This window comes from Sorex fumeus, unplaced genomic scaffold, assembly GCF_029834395.1.
Source record: "Sorex fumeus unplaced genomic scaffold, SorFum_2.1 ptg000030l, whole genome shotgun sequence".
NCBI classification, from domain to species: domain Eukaryota; kingdom Metazoa; phylum Chordata; class Mammalia; order Eulipotyphla; family Soricidae; genus Sorex; species Sorex fumeus.
In genome coordinates this window covers 15,112,438-15,134,585 of record NW_026606087.1, presented here as the reverse complement: position 1 = coordinate 15,134,585, position 22,148 = coordinate 15,112,438, and the positions used below count along the sequence as shown (strand labels likewise).

The window sequence follows — 22,148 nt, the reverse complement described above, 5'->3', positions numbered from 1 at the left end:
TCTAGAAAAAGAGGGAATAATAATTTGTCATCATGAGTGCCCACATACAATTTCAAAAGTGAAAATTATGATATTGACTAAATTGCGTTTTGTAAGACAAAACATATATCAAAATACATGCATTTGAAAATGAAATAAGTCTAGAACAAGACTATATGTATATTTAATCTTTACCCTTGCTCTACTTACATTTTATCAGCTGTGTATAATTTGACTTCTTTGTAACTGTCAAATGTGTAAAGGTACCACACATTTGGTTCCATTTCCCTAGGCTCCATTTTTTCTCCTCTGGAACACATAGATAATCCGTTTCCGGATTTGCTTGGTTTTCACACTATAAACAATGGGGTTTAGTACAGGGGGAAGTAGCAGATAAACATTGGCCATTAGCGTGTGCACCACGGGTGATAAATGCTTTCCAAATCTGTGGATCATTGTAACACCAATGAGAGGAACATAGAAGAGAAGAACAGCACAGATGTGAGAGAGACATGTATTGAGAGCTTTGAGCCTTTCATCCCTGGAGGCAATGCCCAGCACCGTGTTCAGGATGAGAATATAAGAAAAAAGAATGATGAGGGCATCCAGTCCCAAGGTAAGGATGACTATGATGAGACCATAGAGGCTGTTGACGCGGGTACTGGCACAAGCTAGTCGCATGGCATCTTGGTGGAGACAGTATGAATGAGACAAAACATTGGATCGGCAGAAGGGAAGCCTCTTTATAAGAAAAGGTACAGGGAAGACCACACAGAACGCCCGAGTGAGGACAACTATTCCAATCTTGCCAATGACGCCATGCGTGAGGATAGAAGCATAGCGCAGAGGGTCTCTGATGGCCACAAATCTGTCGAAGGCCATAGACACTAAGACTCCTGATTCCACCACTCCAAACCCATGAATGAAAAACATCTGTGTGATGCATGCATCAAAGGAAATCTTGGGGATATTGAACCAGAAGATGCTCAGCATGGACGGCAAGGTGGACATCGAGAGACTAATATCAGTCAGAGCCAAGATAGAGAGAAAATAGTACATAGGTTCATGGAGGCTCTGATCTACCTTGATGACAGCTAGGATAGTGCCATTCCCCAAGAGAGTTAGAGTGTAGAGAAGTCCCAGGGGAAAGGCCATCCATGGGTTTTTCTCTGGCATTCCTGGGATTCCTGTCAAAATGAAACTATGATGGTTGACATGCGATGCATTAGAATTCATTTTGTTCCCACGTTCGAATGAGCTTGGTCTCTTCGGTTTAGTTTACAGCTTCTAAATTGAAAACACATACTTAAATGATAATATATATATATATATATATATGTATATATATATATATATATATATAGGATTGCATATGGGAGAATCATGACAAAACAGAATCTAAGAAAATTTTAAAAAATTTTGAGAATACACAGAGAGTTACTCAGGGCTTAGTCTGATTTTATACTCAGGCAGCACTTTTGGTAGGTCTTGGGGAACTATATTGGGTATTGGGCATAGAGAGTGAGTAGGTAATGTGCAAGGCAAATGTTCTACTTACTATACTGGGTTTCTATATCCATGGATTTGATATTTTTTATCAGAAAAATGGGAATAAGATACATTACTTAGTGTTTGAAGTGAAGTTTGTGTTTTATTTATTTATCCTTTTTAAAAAATATTCGTTTATATTTTAAAATGAATCATTGCACAGCGGGTAGGGTGTCTGCCTTGCACGCAGCCAACATGGCCGACCCGAGTTCGATTCCTCTGCCCCTCTTGGAGAGCCCGGCAAGCTACCGAGAGTATTCGATATGCCAGACACAGTAACAACAAAGTCTCCAATGGAGACGTTTCTGGGCCCGCTCGAGCAAATCGACGATCAACGGGAGGGCCTTTACCTTTTTACCTTTACCATTGTGAGATAACAGTTACAGACTTACAAACTTCTTGATTATGTTTGTCATACAATGGTCGAGTACCCATATCTCCACCAGTGCCATTTTCTGCCACCAATGTTCCCACTATCCCTCCCATCACCCCCCCCACCCCATCCCACCCACCTCGTGCCCCCACCTCTGTGGCAGGCACATTCCCCTTTACTCTCTCTCTCTCCTTTTGGGTTTGCAATACAGATAGTAAGTGGCCATCATGTTTGGTCTATAGTCTACTTTCAGTACACATCTTTCATCCCAAGTGAACCCTCCAAGCATCAATCATTTAGTGGTCCCTTCTCTATCCCATCTGTCTTTTCCCCCAGCATGTAAGGCCAGCTTCCAAGTCATGATGCAATCCTCCTGGCTCTTATCTCAATATCAGTTATTTTTATTATTATTAGCACAGTGGTAGGGCATTTGCCTTGTGCGCAGCCAGCCTGGCCAAGCTAGGTTCGATTCCTCTGCCCCTCTCAGAGAGCCTGGCAAGCTACCGAGAGTATTCAATATGCCAAACACAGTAACAAGAAGTCTCACAATGGAGATGTTACTGAGCCCGCTTGAGCAAATTGATGAACAATGGGAGGACAGTGTTTATATTATTATTATATCAATTACGTTATCAATAATAAAAAACCTGTAAAACTCATAATATCATTACTACATACACATTTACACGTAAGTCATATCTGTCATAAAACCACATCCTCTCAAAATGTGTGTTAATATATTCATGTGTTATATTTGAGTATATTAATATACACATATTCGTATATATTTTCAAATACCTACAATTTATATGACTTTATAATCACCTACATGTCATATAAGTGGATAATACTGCTCAAATTGTTTTCCAGTTTCATTTCCACATAACTTCATATGGCAATAGCTTCTTACAGGATTTTTATTTTGAAAATTATTTAGTGTGTCAGAAATTAAGAATCATTTAATTTTGTTTGTGGGCCACACTTGGAAGAGTCTGATTCCTGGCTATTTGCTCAGGGGCCACATGTGGTTTCTTGAGATCAAACTATGATTGACTGTGTGCAAGGCAAACACTCTATCCCTCTGCACTACTATCTCTCTGTCTCTAAATTATTCTTACAACTTCAAATTTTATTATGCCATTTTTTTGCAATTTTTCACCTTGTGAAAAACACACAAAATAATAAATCCCTTTATTCTATTTATATAGCCAGTATATACTACCTCCAATTTCTTTCAGACTTTCTAATTGAGCTCTCTCCACTCACTAGTTTACTAGTTACAATAACACAGTCAAAATGCTGGAGTGGACCCAGTAACATCTCCATCGTGAGACTTGTTGTTACCGTGTTTGGCATATTGAATACCTCATGGGTAGCTTGCCAGGCTTTGCTGCGTGGGCGAGATACTCTCGGTGGCGAGATACTCTCGGTAGCTTGCCAGGCTCTCCGAGAGGGGTGGAGGAATCAAATTCAGCTCGGCCGGGCTGGCTGTGCGCAAGGCAAACGCCTTACCACTGTGCTATCACTCCAGCCCACAGTCAGAATAAACTTGAAAAATATGACATATTATCTCTCCAACAAGCAAAAGACCTTTAAGTAATTATATTTGAGCAAAGTATCAATTTATTTTTTAACTTTAGTTCTTGATCTCTCTAGCAATATTCACACCATTTACTCCTCTCTTTAATAACTTCAATTAGCCACATATGGAATTTTGAGTGTATGTACCTTACTAAAATATATCTTGATGTAGCATTTTCACATATGTTCTTCCCTCTTCCTGATGCCTTTCAACAAAGATCTTTGCCACTTTAAAATCTGTTATGCAACTTTCTCTTCAACGTTCTCTCTTGAATATATTACTTGCTTGCTTATCTCAAAGTCTCTGCTCTGTCCAGTTTGGAGAAGCTGTGTTGTCTCTTGAACACATGCTTTCTCTCTTTCTCTCCCCTCACATCTAAGTGATCTTCAATAAATACTAGTTTTCTTCACTAAAAATAAAATAAATAAAGTATGTTATGCCCCTGAAGTAAAACTTTTGCAAATGTCCACAATATTTAACACTCATTGGTATGCTGTTTTCACATCTATTTTTCAGTATTGCTAATGAAATATTTCATGTTTATTTAATGTATATTTTTCCTACTAGAAGATAAACCTCAGAAAAAATTATGATTGTCCTATCACCTAAGTGACATACTAGCTTTCTCATCTGAACCAAATGAAAAAATTAAGGCATACACAGTAATAAATATGGATGATTGAAAGACATTCTTCTTTTCATAAGCCTTGTACACTTTCAAACCTCTCCTTGATGTAATGTACTGTTTGAAATTTGATAAGCAAGAAAACAATACTTTTCTCAGAGAACACATAAATAAATTTAAATCAGTAATGCTAGAGAGATAATCCTGGTGTCTTTGTTCTTGTCTAGGAAACTGTGATAAAGTAGGATTTTTTTTTTAAAAAAACTAAAGAATTGATTTTTCCCACACAGTCCAAGCAAGGAAACTTGAAGTCAGTAAGTATGGCTAAATGCACAAGACCAGGTCCACTTCTTTCACCATTCTTGCTACTGTCCCTGCACTGATGGCAGGTTTTTCTGTCTAAGACACAACAGCTGGAGTGATAGCACAGCGGTAGGGCATTTACCTTGCACGCAGCCAACATGGCCGACCCGAGTTCGATTCCTCTGCCCCTCTCAGAGAGCCCAGCAAGCTACCGAGAGTATCTCACCCACACGGCAGAGCCTGGCAAGCTCCCCATGACGTATTCGATATGCCAAACACAGTAACAACAAAGTCTCCAATGGAGACGTTACTGGGCCCACTCCAGCAAATCGATGATCAACGGGAGGGCCTTTACCTTTACCTTTACCTTAAGACACAACAGAAGAACAAGAAGTTTTCTATAGATTTTGATGTATCAGACAGGGAGGAATTCTTGAAAGAAGTTTAGCCTACTAAGTCAGAACACTCAGATCTAAGATTTGATCTAGCCTTCTGGCTGCACTTTGAAGAAGCAGACTTTTTTTTTTATTAGTGAAACACCATGAGGTACAGTTATAGACTTACACATTTTTGTGCTTGGGTTTTAGTTATACAATGATCAAGTACCCATCCTTCCACCAGTGCCCATCCTCCACCACCATGGGTCCCAGCATCCCTCCCAACCCTGTCCCCCCATCCCACCCTGCCTCTGTGGCAGGGCATTCCCTTTTGTTCTCTCTCTCTACTTTTGGGTCCTGTGGTTAGCAAGAGAGGCATCGAGTGGCAATCATGTTTGTTCTATAGTCTACTTTCAGCATGAGAAGCAGACTTTTTAAAAAACTTTACATGGTCATGCAGAGCCTTTCATCTCGTGGACCTTATATATCATCTCAACAATTATTTTATTTTTTAATTTAGGCAACATGATTTACAAAGTTATTTAGAGTTGAGTTTAATTCTGATTCCTTCCATTTGAAAATACTCAGTTCATTTTTCCGTTTTAGACATTTTTCTTACTAAACACGTACATGAAACTACATTCTCAGATTGAGTTACAAGGATGAGGCACTTTAGGATTTAATTTTTCTCTCATTGCATATGACTCTGCTTGTTGTTACCTAGATATGTTTTGTTTATTTCATTTCTGCCATTCTCTCTCCATTCTTCTTAAAATTTTAGTTCCATTTCTCCAGCTCCCAATTAAATTCTCATTTACTCTTTCCTGTAATCTTCATTTTATTCATCTACAGATTTTAGACCCTTTTCCATAGAGCATACCTTCTTTTTTCTTATTTTTCTTTTTCTTTTTTTTTCCCAGCTCACCTCCTGTCCAGTTTTATTATTTTTTTAACATATATTCTATTCCCTTATCTCTTATTTTCTTTTTGTTACCTCATGAAAATTTTCTTATATTTCCTTATTAATTCCACCCCTGCAATTACAGAGCACTTAATGAAATTATGTTAGGCAAAAAAATATCCTACACAGAACTTTGTGGAAGGCGTGTAAAAAAAAATGTTAACATTCATCAATTACCTGCATCCACTTCTGTGCTTCAGTTTAGTATTGCTTTGTCTTCTTTTCTTGAGAACAGCAAGAAGAGCATTTATGAATACTTTTCCAAGTCCCAGGTGGTGTCTGGAGTCCTTATGTTTACACAAATATTTCATAGCTCCCCTGGAAAATTCCCTTAACTACTCTGTGTGTGTGTGTGTGTGTGTGCATGTGCATGCACATGTGTGTATCAGTTACAAAAGACTAGTAGTAAGACTTTTTTTCTTTTCAGTTTAGAATTGTCTATTCAATAACTTGAATTTAAGCTATTTCAGCCTGGATTTACAGCTAAATCTGTACAGAACCGTATGCAGTTGATGTGTGATGCATTAGAATTCATGGTTCTAACCATTAGATGGAATTGGTCCCTCCCTCTTGGTTCATAGTTCCTAAATTGAAAATATTTACTTAGATGAGACAATAAGTGTCTTTACAAATATATATAAGTAGAACCACAGATGAGAGAATTATGTCAAACATAATTTAAGAGGTTTTGTATTTTTTACTTCCTAGACAATCACTGAGATCAAACAATCTTCTCTTGTTTTAATTTGCTTATCTTAGAAATGGAAATAAGACACAGCAGCTAATATATGGAGAGTGAAATTTGTATCTCTTCTTCTTTAATATATCTGAAGATTTATAAAATGAGAAACAGTAACCCTCAATGTCTCAGGAACATATCACATTTTGTAAATAAAAAACAAACCTTATCAAACTCATTGCTATATTCATATGCACACATAAAAACTATTCATTACGATAACGATCATGACCAGTCTGTTATTCGTCGATTGCCTCGAGCAGGCCCCAGTAATGTCTCCTTCGTCCTAGCCCTGAGATTTTTTTTTTTAAAAGTGCCACATTCAAGGCTCTTTCAGAGTTAGGAGAATGAGACCCATCATTGTTACTGGTATTTGGCATATTGGGTACGCCATGGGGAGTTTGCCAGACTCTGCCATGTGGGCAGGTTACATTTGGTAGTCTGCCAGTTTGTCCAAAGTAGGAATGAGATAATAAGATGTCGCCTGGCGGTGAATGCGGCCACGTGCTTCCAGGAGTTGGGTTTTATAGTCTCTGAGTCTTGGACAGGAGATTAACTCAAGGATAAAATCTCATCTAAAGAGATTACTCCAGATTACTAGGAGATCCACTCAAGGGTGGGATCCCAACAAGGGTGTGTTCTTCCCTCAGTTAGTAATCTACTTAAATAGTTGTAATAAATCTACTTCTAATATTTCTAGCAATGTCATTCTGTATGAGCACAGTAAGAGATATAAACTTAGTTTGGTTCTTCCTGAGAACATCTTACTCTACATTCCGCAGTCCTCAGGCCAGGTTAATCTTCCTAGCTCCAGCAGGGTCCTAATCTCGTCATTACTTACTTTTGGATCATGACAACATTTGTCCATGATCATGCCCTCAACTTATAGGTGAGTATCGTGGCTCTTTGGCCTGGCCCATTTTGATGCCAGGGTAGCTCACAACTTGCCCTGGGTCCATTCAGTCCCTCATCGGGACCCTGCTTTTGGGGTGCTAGGAACTAAAGGCAACTGAGTCAAGAAAGAAGATGCCCAAGAGTAAATATTATTCGGAGTCAATCAACTCCCAAGTTACAAAGCATAATATTAACTGTCTTCCTGTGTCCACACAGTGTCCTTAGATGGGTGTGACCTGATAAACCTAAGCTATCTGAGGAAGGACAAAACAGTGTTATCCTACACTGGAGATCTAGTAACACACACAACAAGCGCCTTATCTGCTAATACTATCTCTCCAGCCCCATCAGTTTTTCTTCTTAGGTTTTCCCTACTTTTCCTATAATGGTATTTTAATTATACGTTAATAATTACATCACTGTTTACTGAGCATTACTATTTTCCAGGTACTATGCTAAGCATTTCTAGTATATTAAATATTTTTATTCCCTTCGGAGGGTCCAGCCAGTAGTTCTGGAGGCCATTCCTAGCAGTGCTCAGAGACTGAACCCAGGACTGTGGCACGCAAAGCATGTGCTCTAACCCTTTGAACCATCACCCGGGCTTAATAATCTAATTCTTACAACTCTATGAAGTCAGCATAATTATTATCCAGTCTACAGATGATTAACAGAGGGAAAAACTTAAAAAGTTTGCCCAAAATCAAAGCGCTAAGAAGTGTTGAAGCCAGATTCAAACCCAAGCGGACTGGCTCCAGAGCCGAACCTTTTGATCACTGTGCACAATACCCTCTCAAACTGAGAAAAGCAAGTTGCTAAAGAGTACCTAGAGGAGGGGCTGAAACGACAGTACTGTGGGTAGGGTGCTTACCTTAAACAATTGTGCTTGATCCCCAATACCTTATGCTCCCCGAAGCCCTGCCAGGAGTGACCTGAGCAAAGCCAGGACTAAGCCCTGAGCACTGCCAGGTATGTCCCACCACACCCCCCCAGTAAAAAGAAAAGTAGTATATGTAGACTTTTTTTGGGGGGCGGTGCGCTACCCCCAGTTTGGCTTTTAGGGGTGACTCCCACTGGTTCTCAGGGGACCATGTGATGCTGGAGATAGAACCTGAGTCAGATGTGTGCAAGGCAAGCACTTTAATTCCCAAAATATACAAAATAATTATACCTTTCGTTCATTTATTACCTGTATCCACATATGTAATCCTGTTTAGAGCTAGTTTTTCCTTTCTTCTTCCTGAGGATTGCAAGCAGGGCATTTATGAAGACTTCTCCAAAGGCCTGTTGATGCCTGTGCCCCTTTTGACCCTACAACTATTTTACAACTTCTCTGGATGCTCCCTGTGACATATGTGTGTGGGGATTTTATAGCATAACCTGATTCTATGCTGATTCTATAAGGAAATTTGAACCCACATTTAATCTGTAATTTTTGTTTTATCTGCTATAATTATCTTAATTTTTTTCATTATGTCTCTGTTAAGTTTGAATAAAGAAGAAACTGCTTCTTTCCCAATATAGTACCCGGATAGATTGTACACATTATTTATGTAAAAACACCAAATAAGTATAGTACTTCAGCCACATTGGTCCATCTCTTTTAACTCCAAAGTCCTTCTCAGTTTCAGTCATGAAAATGATTGTGATTCACCCTGAGCTGGGTTTGGAGGTACTAAATGTTTTTAGATGGAGATGACTGTGTGGAATTTCTGTCAGAAGAAAGCAGAACAAAATTCTTTTCTGTAACAATATTCTTGAAATAAAATAAAACAGAAAAAAGTTAATTAAAAATTTTAAAATGCACTAAAATACTTAAAGAATTTAGGCTTTCTATCCTTCAGTATCTAAAATATTTAGTTTAAAAGTTTTGAGGATTTCTACAATAGCCTAGATATAGAAACAGCCCAAAATGCTCTGTACAGATGGATGCTGTGGTACATAATGGAAAAGTATGCAGCTCCGAGAAAAAAGCAAAATCATGTAATTTGCCATGATATGGACTAAACTAGAGGATATCATGCTAAATCAGTCAGGTGTCGTTATGAAGTCAGAAGGAAAGACAGATACAGAGTGATCTAAGATATGAAAGATCATATCTGGGACTAAAGATATACAGCAAGACAGCAACAGAGGGTCAAAGGCAACACATGAGAGAACTGATCCACTAAATTGAATTTGTATATGGGGGCAATGAAATAGAGAAGCATTGGGGGAAGTGGATAAAGGTGGGTACACTGGTGATGGGTGTAGTGTTGGAATTATGTACATAGGAAACTCTTATTAGCTACTTCTTAAAAGCATAGTACCTCAATTAATAAAAGAAGTTTACAATAAAGTTTCACAAGATCTAAAAAAGGTTTAAATTCTGAGATTTACAAATAAGAAGGAAATCATGAAACATAAAAATAGTCATTGGATATAGCATCTGATAAAAAAAAGAGTTCATACTAGTTGATTTTAGAGATGAACAATAATTCAGAGCTGTATTCTAAATGTGTTAAAAAGTTTCATAAACTAAAAATACGATTATAGTGGTTTAGAAAATGGGGAAATTCATTAAGAAATATAAACTATGATAAAAAACCCAAATCATAAAACTTACAATAAACCAAAGTTTAAAAATCACTATTTAGACTTATAGCATATTTAAGATAAAAGAAAAATAATCTGTGAACTTGAAGGATAAATAATAATATGCCAAATTAAAATATTAGAGAAATTCAAATATTAGAGAGGAAATATATATTCTCAAGTGTTTGTGGAGCATCCATAGAGAAATATATGTGTAATCGTATTTCTAGTAGTGAAGCATAAATTACCAAGTCACTGTCACTGTCACTGTACTCCCATTGTTCACTGATTTGCTCAAACTGGCCCAGTAACATTGTGGGGCTTGTAACTGTATTTGGCATATCGAATACATCACACGTAGCTTGCCAGGCTTTGCAGAGCAGGCGCGATACTCTCAGTAGCACAATTGCCAGGCTCTTTGAGAGGGGCGGAGGAATTGAACTCTGGTTGGCCATGTTGGCCACATGCAAGGCAAACGCCCTACTCCACTGTGCTATCACTCCAGCCCAAAACAAAAATTTGAATATATGACGTTGAAAACAAAAAATAGAAAATACATACTGATTTTTAAAAAGAATTAATGTTGGAGAGTTAAGAATACTTGAAAGCTGTAGAGATCACTCAGCAAGTTGAAACACATGTTTTCCAGGCACCATAAGATTAATCCCTGAGTCTGGAAAGCACCTGAACACCATTGATTATGGACCCAAATCCCAAAAGGTAAAGAACTCTCATTAGAGTGAGACCTCCATTGTGGCGGGGGTGGGGATTAGCACCACTACATTAGATTTTTATTTGTGTATTTCTCTTGCTCATAAAGTTTCATTCAAATAGGACTGAAATCAGTTTGCATTCGGGTGGTTGTAGTCACAAGTATGCATTAGAGAAAGCCAAGTCCTGAGAGAAGAAGCCCAACGTTCTCAGAAGCCTGATTCGACATAGCTTTTGAAACTAAGGGAGCTCTTTAGAAAACTGATGTTTGCATCTCTGGAGATTTGTAGCAGAGAGCATTCTGGGCTGGAGAGTCGCTGGTTTAAATCTCTCCCTGTGCCTCTAGTTGCAGAATCAGATAGAACTCACTTTTTCTAGATTAGACTTCAGGTAAGTTGGGGAATATCCCTGAACCGGGGTGGTGCTTTCTCTGTAGATTTGTCACAGAATAGAAAGAATAATTGTATGGGAAATTCATAGAAAAAAATCAAATGGTAAAGGAAATCAGATGTGTTGAGTTCAGTTTTATTTGCTCTAGAATTTGAATACAATGGTAGAAGTTGACTAAAAATTAATCCTCTGCTACAGGAATAAATATAAATTTAAAATGCAGTGATTAGAACAACTGAATTTAAGTTTAAAGTTTTTTCTGATTGTTGTGTTACTTTTACATACAGTGATAACAAAGTGATAACAATAAAGAATCTTTTTCTATCTTAAGGTGATACAGAAAATATTTTTTTCCTTAATCTTTTTCTAATTTCTTTTTCTTGTTGACTGAGAGTGAGGGGTGGGTTGTAACACCTAGCTGTGCTTAGGGGTTATTCCAGACTCCGTACTCAGGAATCACTCTTCACAGTGCTCAAGGGACTAAATGGGATGCAGGGTGTAGAACCCAGGTCAGTTGCATGTAAGGTAAGTGCCCTGACAACTATGGTATCTCTCTGACCCGAGCTTTATCAAAATTATTTAGCTATCCACAGTATTTTGTCCCTGGTTTGCTTAATTTTTGCTGTCACAAATAATAAGAAATATTGAATCTTTATCATGATATTACCTCTCTGGTTTTCCGAAGCTGCAAAAATTTTCATGCTTTAAGATCCATATGATTGTACATGACTTGCTTGGATAATCAAGACAAAGTCTCCACTCCAACATTCCATCTATAAATGTGCTTTTTGCAATAAAAACCAACATATTCACAGACTTCAAGATTCACATGTGACAATCTTGGAAACCTTATGATGATGGCTGTTTCTAAAGTTTCTAGAGTGCTAAGAAATTTCTACCTCATCAACTGAAAAATCAGATTTTAACACTCATTCACTCCTAGAAATAGAGTTTAATTTGGTTTTTTTAAAGTTTATAAACCCTGTTACCTAGTAACAAAGGTTTCTTTTTAATTATATTTGTATATATATATTCCTTCCCCATGTCCTTTCTCAGATGACTAGTGATCATAGCCACAATGGTTCAGTACACTCAGGTTTGTCTTTGCTTCCCCATTCTAAAACATGTTTGTCATTTATTTTCAAGAGCATTAAATAAATATTTTTGAGAATATACCACTAAAGATAGCTAGAAAATTAATCTTCAGTATAAACTCAAAAAATAATTGCCAGTCTTCTACTCAATTTTGGTAAATGATATCAAAATTTATGTGATGTTTAGAATAATTAAACATAGATGCTAAGTTTATTTCTATCTGAAGAAATATCTCTATGACAACAAAAAGAAATAAGGTAAGAGTTTTTAAATGATTAAAGAATATCTTTTCTCCTCCATTCCATACTACGTAAGTTAAAAAAACTGACTTTCAGGATTTCTAATTCACAATATTTCACGATCACAAGCAGACTATATGCACATATATACATTAGCACATTTCTATTTATGAACAGTCCTATATCATGTTTATGTTTGCTAATATTGCCATTAAGATTCATTATTGCTTTCAGTGTTTATTAGTCTTGCAAATGTGTATTGTCAAAACCTTCCTATAATTCCTTCATGGTTTTTATTGTTGTTTGGGTCCACACCTCCCATTTTTATGCCTGAATCTGTATTCAGGGATCATTCTTGGACAGCGTGGGAAATTGTATGTGATGCCAGGGATAGAACCTGGGTTGGTAGTGTGAAAGGCAAACATCTTACCCACTGTGCTATTAATCCGGCTCACTCCTTCATGTTTTAATGTACCTGATAGGTGCATTATATTGGCAGAGGATTACACTCATATTATATATATATATATATATGATATAACAATAATTGGTAATAGCATTATTGTCATATAGGTGCCTCATGTGATGGGACTATGCATTTCTGCATCAGATAGTAGACATGAGTTGTTAAATTTTTTTTTTAAATAAAGCACCCCTAGAAGGGCCCTGTACCTTTCAGTACTGAGGGATGTGGCCCCTGTAAAAATAACATTTGAATCATTCCCTCTGTGACTATCATCTCATTACTTATTACCACTGAGTTTAATAGAAATATTTTAACCTAATATTTGTTTTTCTGTTTTTATCTAGTTAAACCTGCATTCCATTATGTCACCAGTCAACCAGACATCTCATAATCACCAGACCTTCACCCTGACTGGGCTACCAGGAATGCCAGAAAGAGACTTCTTAATGGCCTTGCCCCTCTTTCTTCTTTATGGTACCACATTACTTGGCAATCTCATTATCCTGGTCATCATCAAAATTGAGGAAAGTCTTCATGAGCCCATGTATTATTTTCTAGCCATGCTAGCTGCCACTGACCTCAGTCTTTCACTGTCTTCCATGCCCACCATGATCAGTGTTCACTGGTTCAACTGGCGCTCAATAACTTTTGATGCTTGCATCACTCAGATGTTCTTCATCCATACCTTTGGGGGAGTTGAATCGGGTGTTCTGGTGGCTATGGCCTTTGATCGTTTTGTAGCTATTCGCTTCCCTTTGCGCTATGCTACTATTCTCACACATGATGTTATCGGTAAGATTGGAGCAGTGGTCCTGCTTCGAAGTGTGAGCGCTGTGCTCCCTGTGCCTTTTCTCATCAAAAGACTACCTTTCTGCCACTCCAATGTCCTCTCCCATGCATACTGCCTCCATCAGGATGCTATGAGGCTTGCCTGTGCTGACACCCGCATCAACAGCATCTATGGCCTGTTGGCTGTTATCTTCATCATTGTATTAGATGCCTTAATCCTTTTGATATCTTACATTCTAATCCTCCAAGCTGTATTGGGGATTGCTTCCCGGGAAGAGAAACTCAAAGCTCTCAACACCTGCCTCTCTCATATCTGTGCAGTGTTGCTGTTCTATGTGCCTCTCATAGGCATGACTCTGATTCACCGCTTTGGGAAACATTTATCTCCAGTTGTGCACTCACTTATGGCCAATGTCTACTTGCTATTGCCTCCTGTTCTTAATCCAATTGTGTATAGTGTTAGGACTAAGCAGATTCGAAAGAGAATTGTCCGAATGTTCTGTCGGGGTAAGATTGGTCCTTAGTAATGTCTACTACTTCTATGAAAATGAAGTCAAGTCATGAAGAATATCAAATATTGTACTGTATTATAGGAATTTTTGCAGTGATGGAAATGTTACATATTTCTTTTGCTTAATACTAGATATATGAATATTGGCCACTCGAAACTTTGATAGTGTGACCAAGGAACTGAATTTTAAAAAATTACTTAATTTTTCCTTCTTGAATTTAAATACAAATAGTCAATTTTATCTCCTAGTTATTGTTCAAAGATTGAAGAATATAGTTCATAGCACTAAACATAAGAAATCTGAAAGATAGGCTGGAAAGATAGCACAGTGGGTAAGGTGCTTGCCTTGCATGTGATCAATGTAAATTCAATCCCTGATATCCCACTGATACCCTGCCCCTTATAGAAGTGATTCCTGAGTATAGAGCCAAGAGTAAACCCTGTTAACCATTGAATGTGACCCCAAAATCAAAACTAAAACAAACAACAACAAAAAAAAACACAAACACACACACACACAACTAAAAACAAAACACAGCAAATCTAATGAAAGTTGTTCTGAAAATAATATGAAATTACCTCACATAACTTGATAAAATTATAAACTTTAATGCCAGGAAAATAACTCAAAGGACTGGAGTTCTTGTTTTACATGTGGGAAGCCTGGCTTTGATCCCTGGCTCTGTATTTGATCCTATTAACAGGAGTCACCCTTGAATACTAAGTCAGGAGTAGCCCTTGAATTCCACCAGGTAAGGCCACCAAATTCATATACAATAAAATTTACTCTTAGAAGTATATATTTCTATATATTCTGACAAATCCTTTCAGTCATATAATCACCAAGATTATAGAGAAGTTACATCATTCTACCAAATTTACACCTATTATTACTTTGCAGTCAATCCCTCTGTTTGTACCTAACTCTGCTAAACTCTAATTTGATTTTAACCCTAATTCTTATTTCTTTAAGAGTGTCACATACTAGCAATTTAGTTCTGCTTTATAATGGAGTAGTGTTCCATTGCATGGCATTATTTTTAAAGTCACAAAATTAAGAAAAAAGCTCAGATTTTTTTCTTTATTATGCCCACTTTGGTATTTAATACTAATGATGTCATTAATTTCGTTTTGGTATTTTAGGTATTAATATATATCTTCAATAATTTTATTTTACAAAGGTGAAATAAAGAATATAAAGAGTTATAGAGATAGCATGCAGGGTGTAAGAAAGTGTGATAGATTCTATGACATGGATAACTAAAGATTGTTCTTTAGATTTCAGTATAAAATTTTGTGAGAATAAGGGTTCTTTTAATTTCATATTAGTCTCTTCCAAGTACTTACATAGTTCAAGGTATAGTGTAGACACATATTCTATGTGTTTTTGAATTAGCAAATGTGTGAAAACTATAATATATAAAGAATGATCCCATGCTCCAGTGTATTATATTTAATATTAATAAGATTCGTTTGAAAATTTTTTACAACTTTTTTCTGCTGATGGAACCTAAAGGAAAAGGATAGTAGCATGTCAATTTGAACATTCTTTTCAGTGTAAAATTTACTGTAACTTCATCTTTTATATACTCAAAATATAATCAATTTTGCCAAGTGTTCTTAATAAACATACTATTAGTCATATGTGTATGTTTAGTGAAAAGGTAAAAACATTATTAGATATCACCAGGATTATTAATGTACTGACTACTGTGGTGAGAAAAATCTATAGACAAAATAACATGTGAATCAGATGTGGGTTTGCAATTGCAAACAAAAACACCTATACTAATGATAATCCATGTATTAAAACATTACCTACATATGAATGAAAGAAGTTTAGCATATAAGTAATATAATTCATTGGTTAAGATCAAGAACATTTTTTCTGGTGATGACTTGGGGTCTCATTGGGGTGGGGAGGACAGGACCGGCTTCACCCCCATCCCGTGAGGCCCTGCATGTTTCGTCACTGGGGGCCCAAACCTGACTGTCCAGTGGCCTCTAGAGGATGGTGGCCACTGGGCTGCCGGGGGGATCAGGCCAAGGCACGAAACCTATTCCCACCTGGGTTGGCCCAGCACCGGTAACCTACTGCAGGGACTGGACGCATTTCTGCCAAAAACTGCTGGGTTTCGAGATTTGTTTCTGAGTCTGTGGGATCATGGCCATTTAACAGTTCAATCAGGAACCGGAGAGGCCATGCTTCCAATTATACAGCTGAGCCCGAGATGTTTTGTGGGTGTGTTTCCCACATACCTAACTTTTGGCCATTTGCTTTCCTGGTAAACTTTTCCCCAAGTTTTTGGGGTCTGGCCAAAGGCACAGCAGCAATTTTGGGGTATCTGGAAGTCTGAAGGCACCATCAGGCTGCTGATGCACTCGAACTTATAGTACTCTATATGGTTCCCTGAGCACTGTCAAGAGTGCTCCCTGAGCACAGATCCAGAGTAAGCTCTGAGCACTGTGAGGTGTGGTCCTAATCACCTTCCAATTGAAAAAAATTTCAAATTTAGATACCATGATTTACAATTTTGCTCACAATAGAGTTTCATGCATGGAGTATCCCTAGCTCCAATTCATCTACCATTGTCTTCATTCCTTCACCAATGATCCCAAGTTTCCTTTCATACACCAACCTGTATCCTTCACAGGCATTTAAAAATTTACTTATTTTAGTTTCCTTGGTGTGTTTATAGTAGTGTAAGGTCTAGAGGTTTAGATATATACAGGTGCCTCACTTCTATACCACAGATGAAGCCAAGACCCCTGACAATGTCCTTCTGTTACTTCTAGTTCATCTCTTCTTCTTTCCATCCATCTATTTCTTCCTTCCCTGGTGTTTTTGTTCCTCTAATATAGAGCCAATGTTTTGCTCACTTTTGATACCTTCCCTGCCTAAACATGTTCTTCTCTATACCAGATTAATGAGAACATTGTGATTTGTCCTTGCCCTTCTGGTTTACTGCACTTAACATGAAATTCTATAGCTCAATCCAAGTTGCAATAAATTATTGCAACTTCCACAAGAATTCTTTCCTTGTGGATGCAGAGTAAGTATTAGGGGATTTTAATATAAAAGAAAATAAAAGATATGGAATTGAAGACCAGCTCTGGAACTTGCTAACTTTTATCTTAATTTTTAAATTTTACTTTTGGTGTCTTCTAAGCATTGTTCAGGAGACCCTAGGTTCACTCCCACGATACTCAACTTGGTTATGCCAGCAGGACGGGTCAGTGTTCAGCCCAGTGATGTAGTACTGCCTGGGCCCATCTGTGCTGGGTATCATTCAGTGCCACGAATAAACCTTGGGTTCTCAAACATGCAGCTATGAGGTGCAGCCAATTGAAGTATATCCCTCACCTCTAACTTGATAATCTCTAAATGATTAACATTATTTAAATTCTCCCTGACTAGAAGTAAGGGCAGTGGTGAAGGATTTTTGTCACTTTGGTGGTGGTAATGGAGTGTAATAATTTTGTAGTTCAAAGCAGTAACATTAACACTGCTCTAAACCATGTTACCTCAAAAATTTTAATTATAATAGTTAAAAACTCCTATGTGTGAAATACTTAATAATAATACTTATCCATTAAGCCTGATAATGAAAAAATAAGATTGTATTTTAAGGGCATAGTGTGAGTTATGGTATGAATCATGAATGGATCAAATGTTAGTTTAATTACGTTTACAAGGGAAGGTCAGCTGCAGATATGACTCAGTTAATAGAATGGCTTTTTAGGGTAGATGTTAAGGGTAAGAGGAGGGGCATGGTAATAGAGGACAATGATACCTGTAAGAGAGAATAGAGATTTATGCAGAAAAGTGTGATAATTGCACTTTCCTGACCCCACTCTTAAATTCATGGAAACTTCCTGGCTGTGAACCTGTAGCCCAAGGCAGGGTGAAAATTGATAGTTGTAGTAATCTGACAAAGGCAGGTAGTTTTTGAAGACACCCATTACTGTCAGACTTGTTTATAGTCCTTGATATATCAGGTTTGCCTGGGGCTGAAAGTAAGATTTGAAGCTGTGCTTGGAAATGATATGTCTATATGGGTCCCATTATTCTTGCTACAACCAATATCCTCACAAATCCAAATAACTCTGCTGCATGGTGACACTTCTAAGGTGCTTATAAAACCTTCACCTTTGGGCACTGGTTTGCTCTGCTGTCATGGGATTCAAAAGAAGTTGATGGTGTTTTCCTCTGGTGTGAACAGGTAAGAAGAGTGCAAATGAAAAGGGAGGGATGGAGAAAGGATTGAAACCTGGGTGATAGCTGGAAAGAAGAAACAAAAGAAAAACAATGAATTGATTGGGGCTACAAGAATCTGGAATAACAAATGAAAAGGTGTAACAGAGCCAGGAAGAAATTGAGATAAGGAGACAGAGAAAAATAGGAAAATATAGGAAGAAAGAGAAAATAAAGAATCTTTCTGAGGTGATAACTTGCTTTTAATCAGTCAATGTTACTAATTAAAATTTTATTTATGGTTGTGGAGACCACACCTAGCTTGTTGAGGGTAGAGGAGGGCCTATGTAGAGCTGGAATGGATTCCCCCCCCCCCCCACCTATCTCTCATATGCAAGGATTACAATTTGAATCACATTCCTGTCTAATTAAAATTTTCTATTTTTTCAACTCTCAATTTAGTAAGTACTTTTGAAAGGAAAATGGCCAAGTCCAAACTTTCGAGCATTTCACATAGTAGGCAGATAAAGTTGATGACAGTGGTATACATAGATTATTAATACTTGCCTCTGCTTTGTTATTTACAATAAAATAAAAGACTCAAGTATTTAGCTTGCTCTTATATTCAGAAGAGGTAAAATTTCAGGTGGCCTGGAGATATCAGGGAAAGTTTCTGATTGTAGTAAGAATAGAATCTGTGTTAAGAAGTAAACAGAAATTGAGAGTTAGAAAATGAATAGGATGGGTCATTCCAAAAATCAGGGATATTAACCTAATCAGCAAGGTATTGAGCTGAGTGGATCTTCACAGTCTTTTATCTAGCCCACTGCTTCTCCTATAGCCTATATACTTGCATTTGCTATTAACAGCTCTGCACCAGCAAAATGATTCACTAATTCTAATCATCTCCTGTCCCCTCATATCATCCAGTTTTGTCTTTTTTGTCCTTTATGAGACACATTCAAAATTCAGAGAATTACTGGAATTTAGTTTATCAAGCGTCTTCTTTTGTTTTCTTTCTTGATTATTTTTTTTATCCTAAGATTCCTTTTTCCACTAGAATAGAATATTGACATACACTAGAATAAAATATAGACCTACATAAACACATAAAATATAAGCATATGATATCTACAACATATTCTTAAACAAACATGGTCTGTGAAACTGCAAATATTATTTTTAAAGACATGAAGACATTATTCTCTCATTCACTTATTTCTCCTTTAAATCATATACACACATATATAGAGAGAGAGGGAGAGAAAGAAAGAGAGAGAGAGAATATAAGCAATGATGCATTTTAGCTGAAGGAAATAAAACCGCCCACTGTAAAATATCTCACATAAGTCTGAATTATCAGATTGTCTGTGTCTTAGGAAAAAAAATAATAGAATTTGGAGTTCTACATGTGCTTTAACATTTGAATCTGTACATAAATATGTTAATGTTGTATTTTTATATAATTAAACTATCCCTTTCTTTAAAATCAAAGGAATATCTGTAATCAAGGTTTTTATTATATAGTTATGCATAAAATGAGTAGAACAATAAACAACACACATAATAGAAATATTTTTGTTTAACTTTCATTTTTCCCAATCAATGAGTGGATTAATATGATCCTCAGGTTCCTTAGTATCTAGGAAAAAGATTTTCTTCTGATCCTTCATTCAATACTTGTTTTAATCTGTATTTCTCTGGTCTGTATTCATCTATCAAGCAGTTCCTATCCACTCAGAAACCATGAAAATTTGTTTCAGTTTTTATTTTTTCTGTATCTATATCTGTGCTTACCTTCTGAGGAAAAAAAATGAATGCCTATGTCTGTGAGAGAGTCATTATTTTAGAGGAAAAATAAAACATGACTAAGTAAGAGAGTTTGAATGGTTAAAAAGCAAGGTACTATTGGAAGAGTCAACAGACAGAACGACTTTGTGTTATAGAAAGATTCCTGGGTGGTTATTATAGATAAGAAGATTCATTCTTAATATTTGCATTTACAAGATGAAAAGGGGAAATGAAACAATTATCAACAACTTTTATTAGCCTGCCTGGTTATAAAGACTTTTTTAAAAAAATGTCTATATAGTAATAGCCTTTCCATAATATTTGCCATGTTCCTTCACATTATTTAATTCTAGTTGAGAATAAGGATAATATTTTTAACTCATTCTATCCCTTTTTCCATCTGCATAGTAATTAGAATTAAAATAGATCTTTATGATGTAACCAGTTGTTTTAATTCAGCATGTTTGTCATCTACATCTGAATTGTCATTAATTTTTCTGATTCATAGAGTTTTTTCCCAACCAAATCATGGAATTATAGATATTAGAACACAAAATAAATTAATATTTTCTTTTTATTTTGAGTGGCAACAGATTATATTTTTAAATCATTCTCAGAAGAAAGGAAGAGGGGGAGAAAATAGCTAGTAATATTTCATATTTCTTTTCACATAGAAACTTCAAGATCTGGTACTAGAAAAAGTTTTGTACTTATGCTGACACTGAATAGAAAACCACATACTAAGAGATAAGGATTCATATGACTGTTTATATCAATGTAGTAAGTGAGCTAGGTATGTTCATTCTTGTTAGCCTTTATCAAATGTTCAATCAAACAACCTGGTTGAACATTTGACAATTATCTAAACAATAACAACAGGAGCAACAAGAAAATTATGACCCTCCTCCCCCATCCTTGAACAAGTCCTGAATAGAATTAAAATGGTCATCTTAAATCTAGACTCTTTCTCCATTTTGATACCATTCTGTGGAATTTAGGTACTCAGTGAACTACTTAATATTCTAATTTGTGATGTCATCTCAGTTTGACTGTTCCTTTATTCCTTTTTGATTCCCTTTTGGTTATTAGTTCCCATCCTATTACTTTCTTCTCTTAGAATACAATTTTACAAAGCCATTTTTTACATGACTTTCATGAATTGTAAATTGGTGTAATGTTTAGGATTATCTATTATACCCAGATTAGGATATCTAAAATTATATATCCCAAAACTTGATATTTTACAGAACTTAATAGGCTTTCATGGTGATTGGACTAGTCATCTGCATATGGCAAATGGTTTTTATGTTTACCATAATTTTAGCTTTGAAGAATGTATCTTTCCATGGAGGCATTGAGGGAAATTAAGGCCACATGATGAGAATAAAGAAGAGTAGAAATAATTACTCCAAGATATGAGGTGAAGAAAAAGCGAACAATTCTCAGCGAATTAAGTTGAATTTAAAAATTTAGAAAATTATACAGAGGAGAAATAGAACACAAAATAAATCCAAGTTTCATGAAGATGCAAAGTGAGAGAAGGAAGGATTATAGGAACTATTTTATTATAGGAAAAGGAATAAAAAATGTACTGGTACCAAAAAGAAGTAGTCTTCTAACAGAGTGTAGTAGGAGATGGTAGTGACCATTCAAGCAAAAGAATTCCCTGGTGTGTATATGTTTGTCTACACAATCTTTCAGTAATACAATTGTGTCAGGGCTAATCTGATAGTCTGAGCAGTGGGATGGAAATGATCCTGGAGAGAGAGTGAGCTTATAATTGGGAAAGTAGAAGTAAAATAGGCTGAGGATCTGAAAGAAAATTCAAAATCCTAAAAATTAAAAAAAATTCAAAATTTTAGGTATCCCAAATAATTGTGGATTTTGAATACAGAGAAATTAGTATGATTTCAGAAAACGTTTAAATAGATCAGTCTTTAAAATAAGGCCAAAATATGATAAATACCATCATTGTTGTCTCCTTTTTCTTAGTGTACCCTCAACTC

General features: G+C 36.4%; 2 protein-coding genes across 2 annotated transcripts; one reads left to right on the top strand and one right to left on the bottom strand.

The window, feature by feature from the left end:
* Positions 1 to 267: 267 nt before the first annotated feature.
* On the bottom strand, positions 268 to 1,215 carry LOC130025346 (olfactory receptor 51H1-like). The gene has a single exon (XM_056116303.1). The coding sequence runs from the start codon at positions 1,213 to 1,215 to the stop codon at positions 268 to 270; it is 948 nt and encodes a 315-aa protein (XP_055972278.1).
* A 12,003-nt stretch (positions 1,216 to 13,218) lies between these two features.
* On the top strand, positions 13,219 to 14,169 carry LOC130025476 (olfactory receptor 51H1-like). The gene has a single exon (XM_056116412.1). It carries the CDS (start codon positions 13,219 to 13,221, stop codon positions 14,167 to 14,169), a length of 951 nt encoding a protein of 316 aa, XP_055972387.1.
* The last annotated feature ends 7,979 nt before the right edge of the window (positions 14,170 to 22,148 follow it).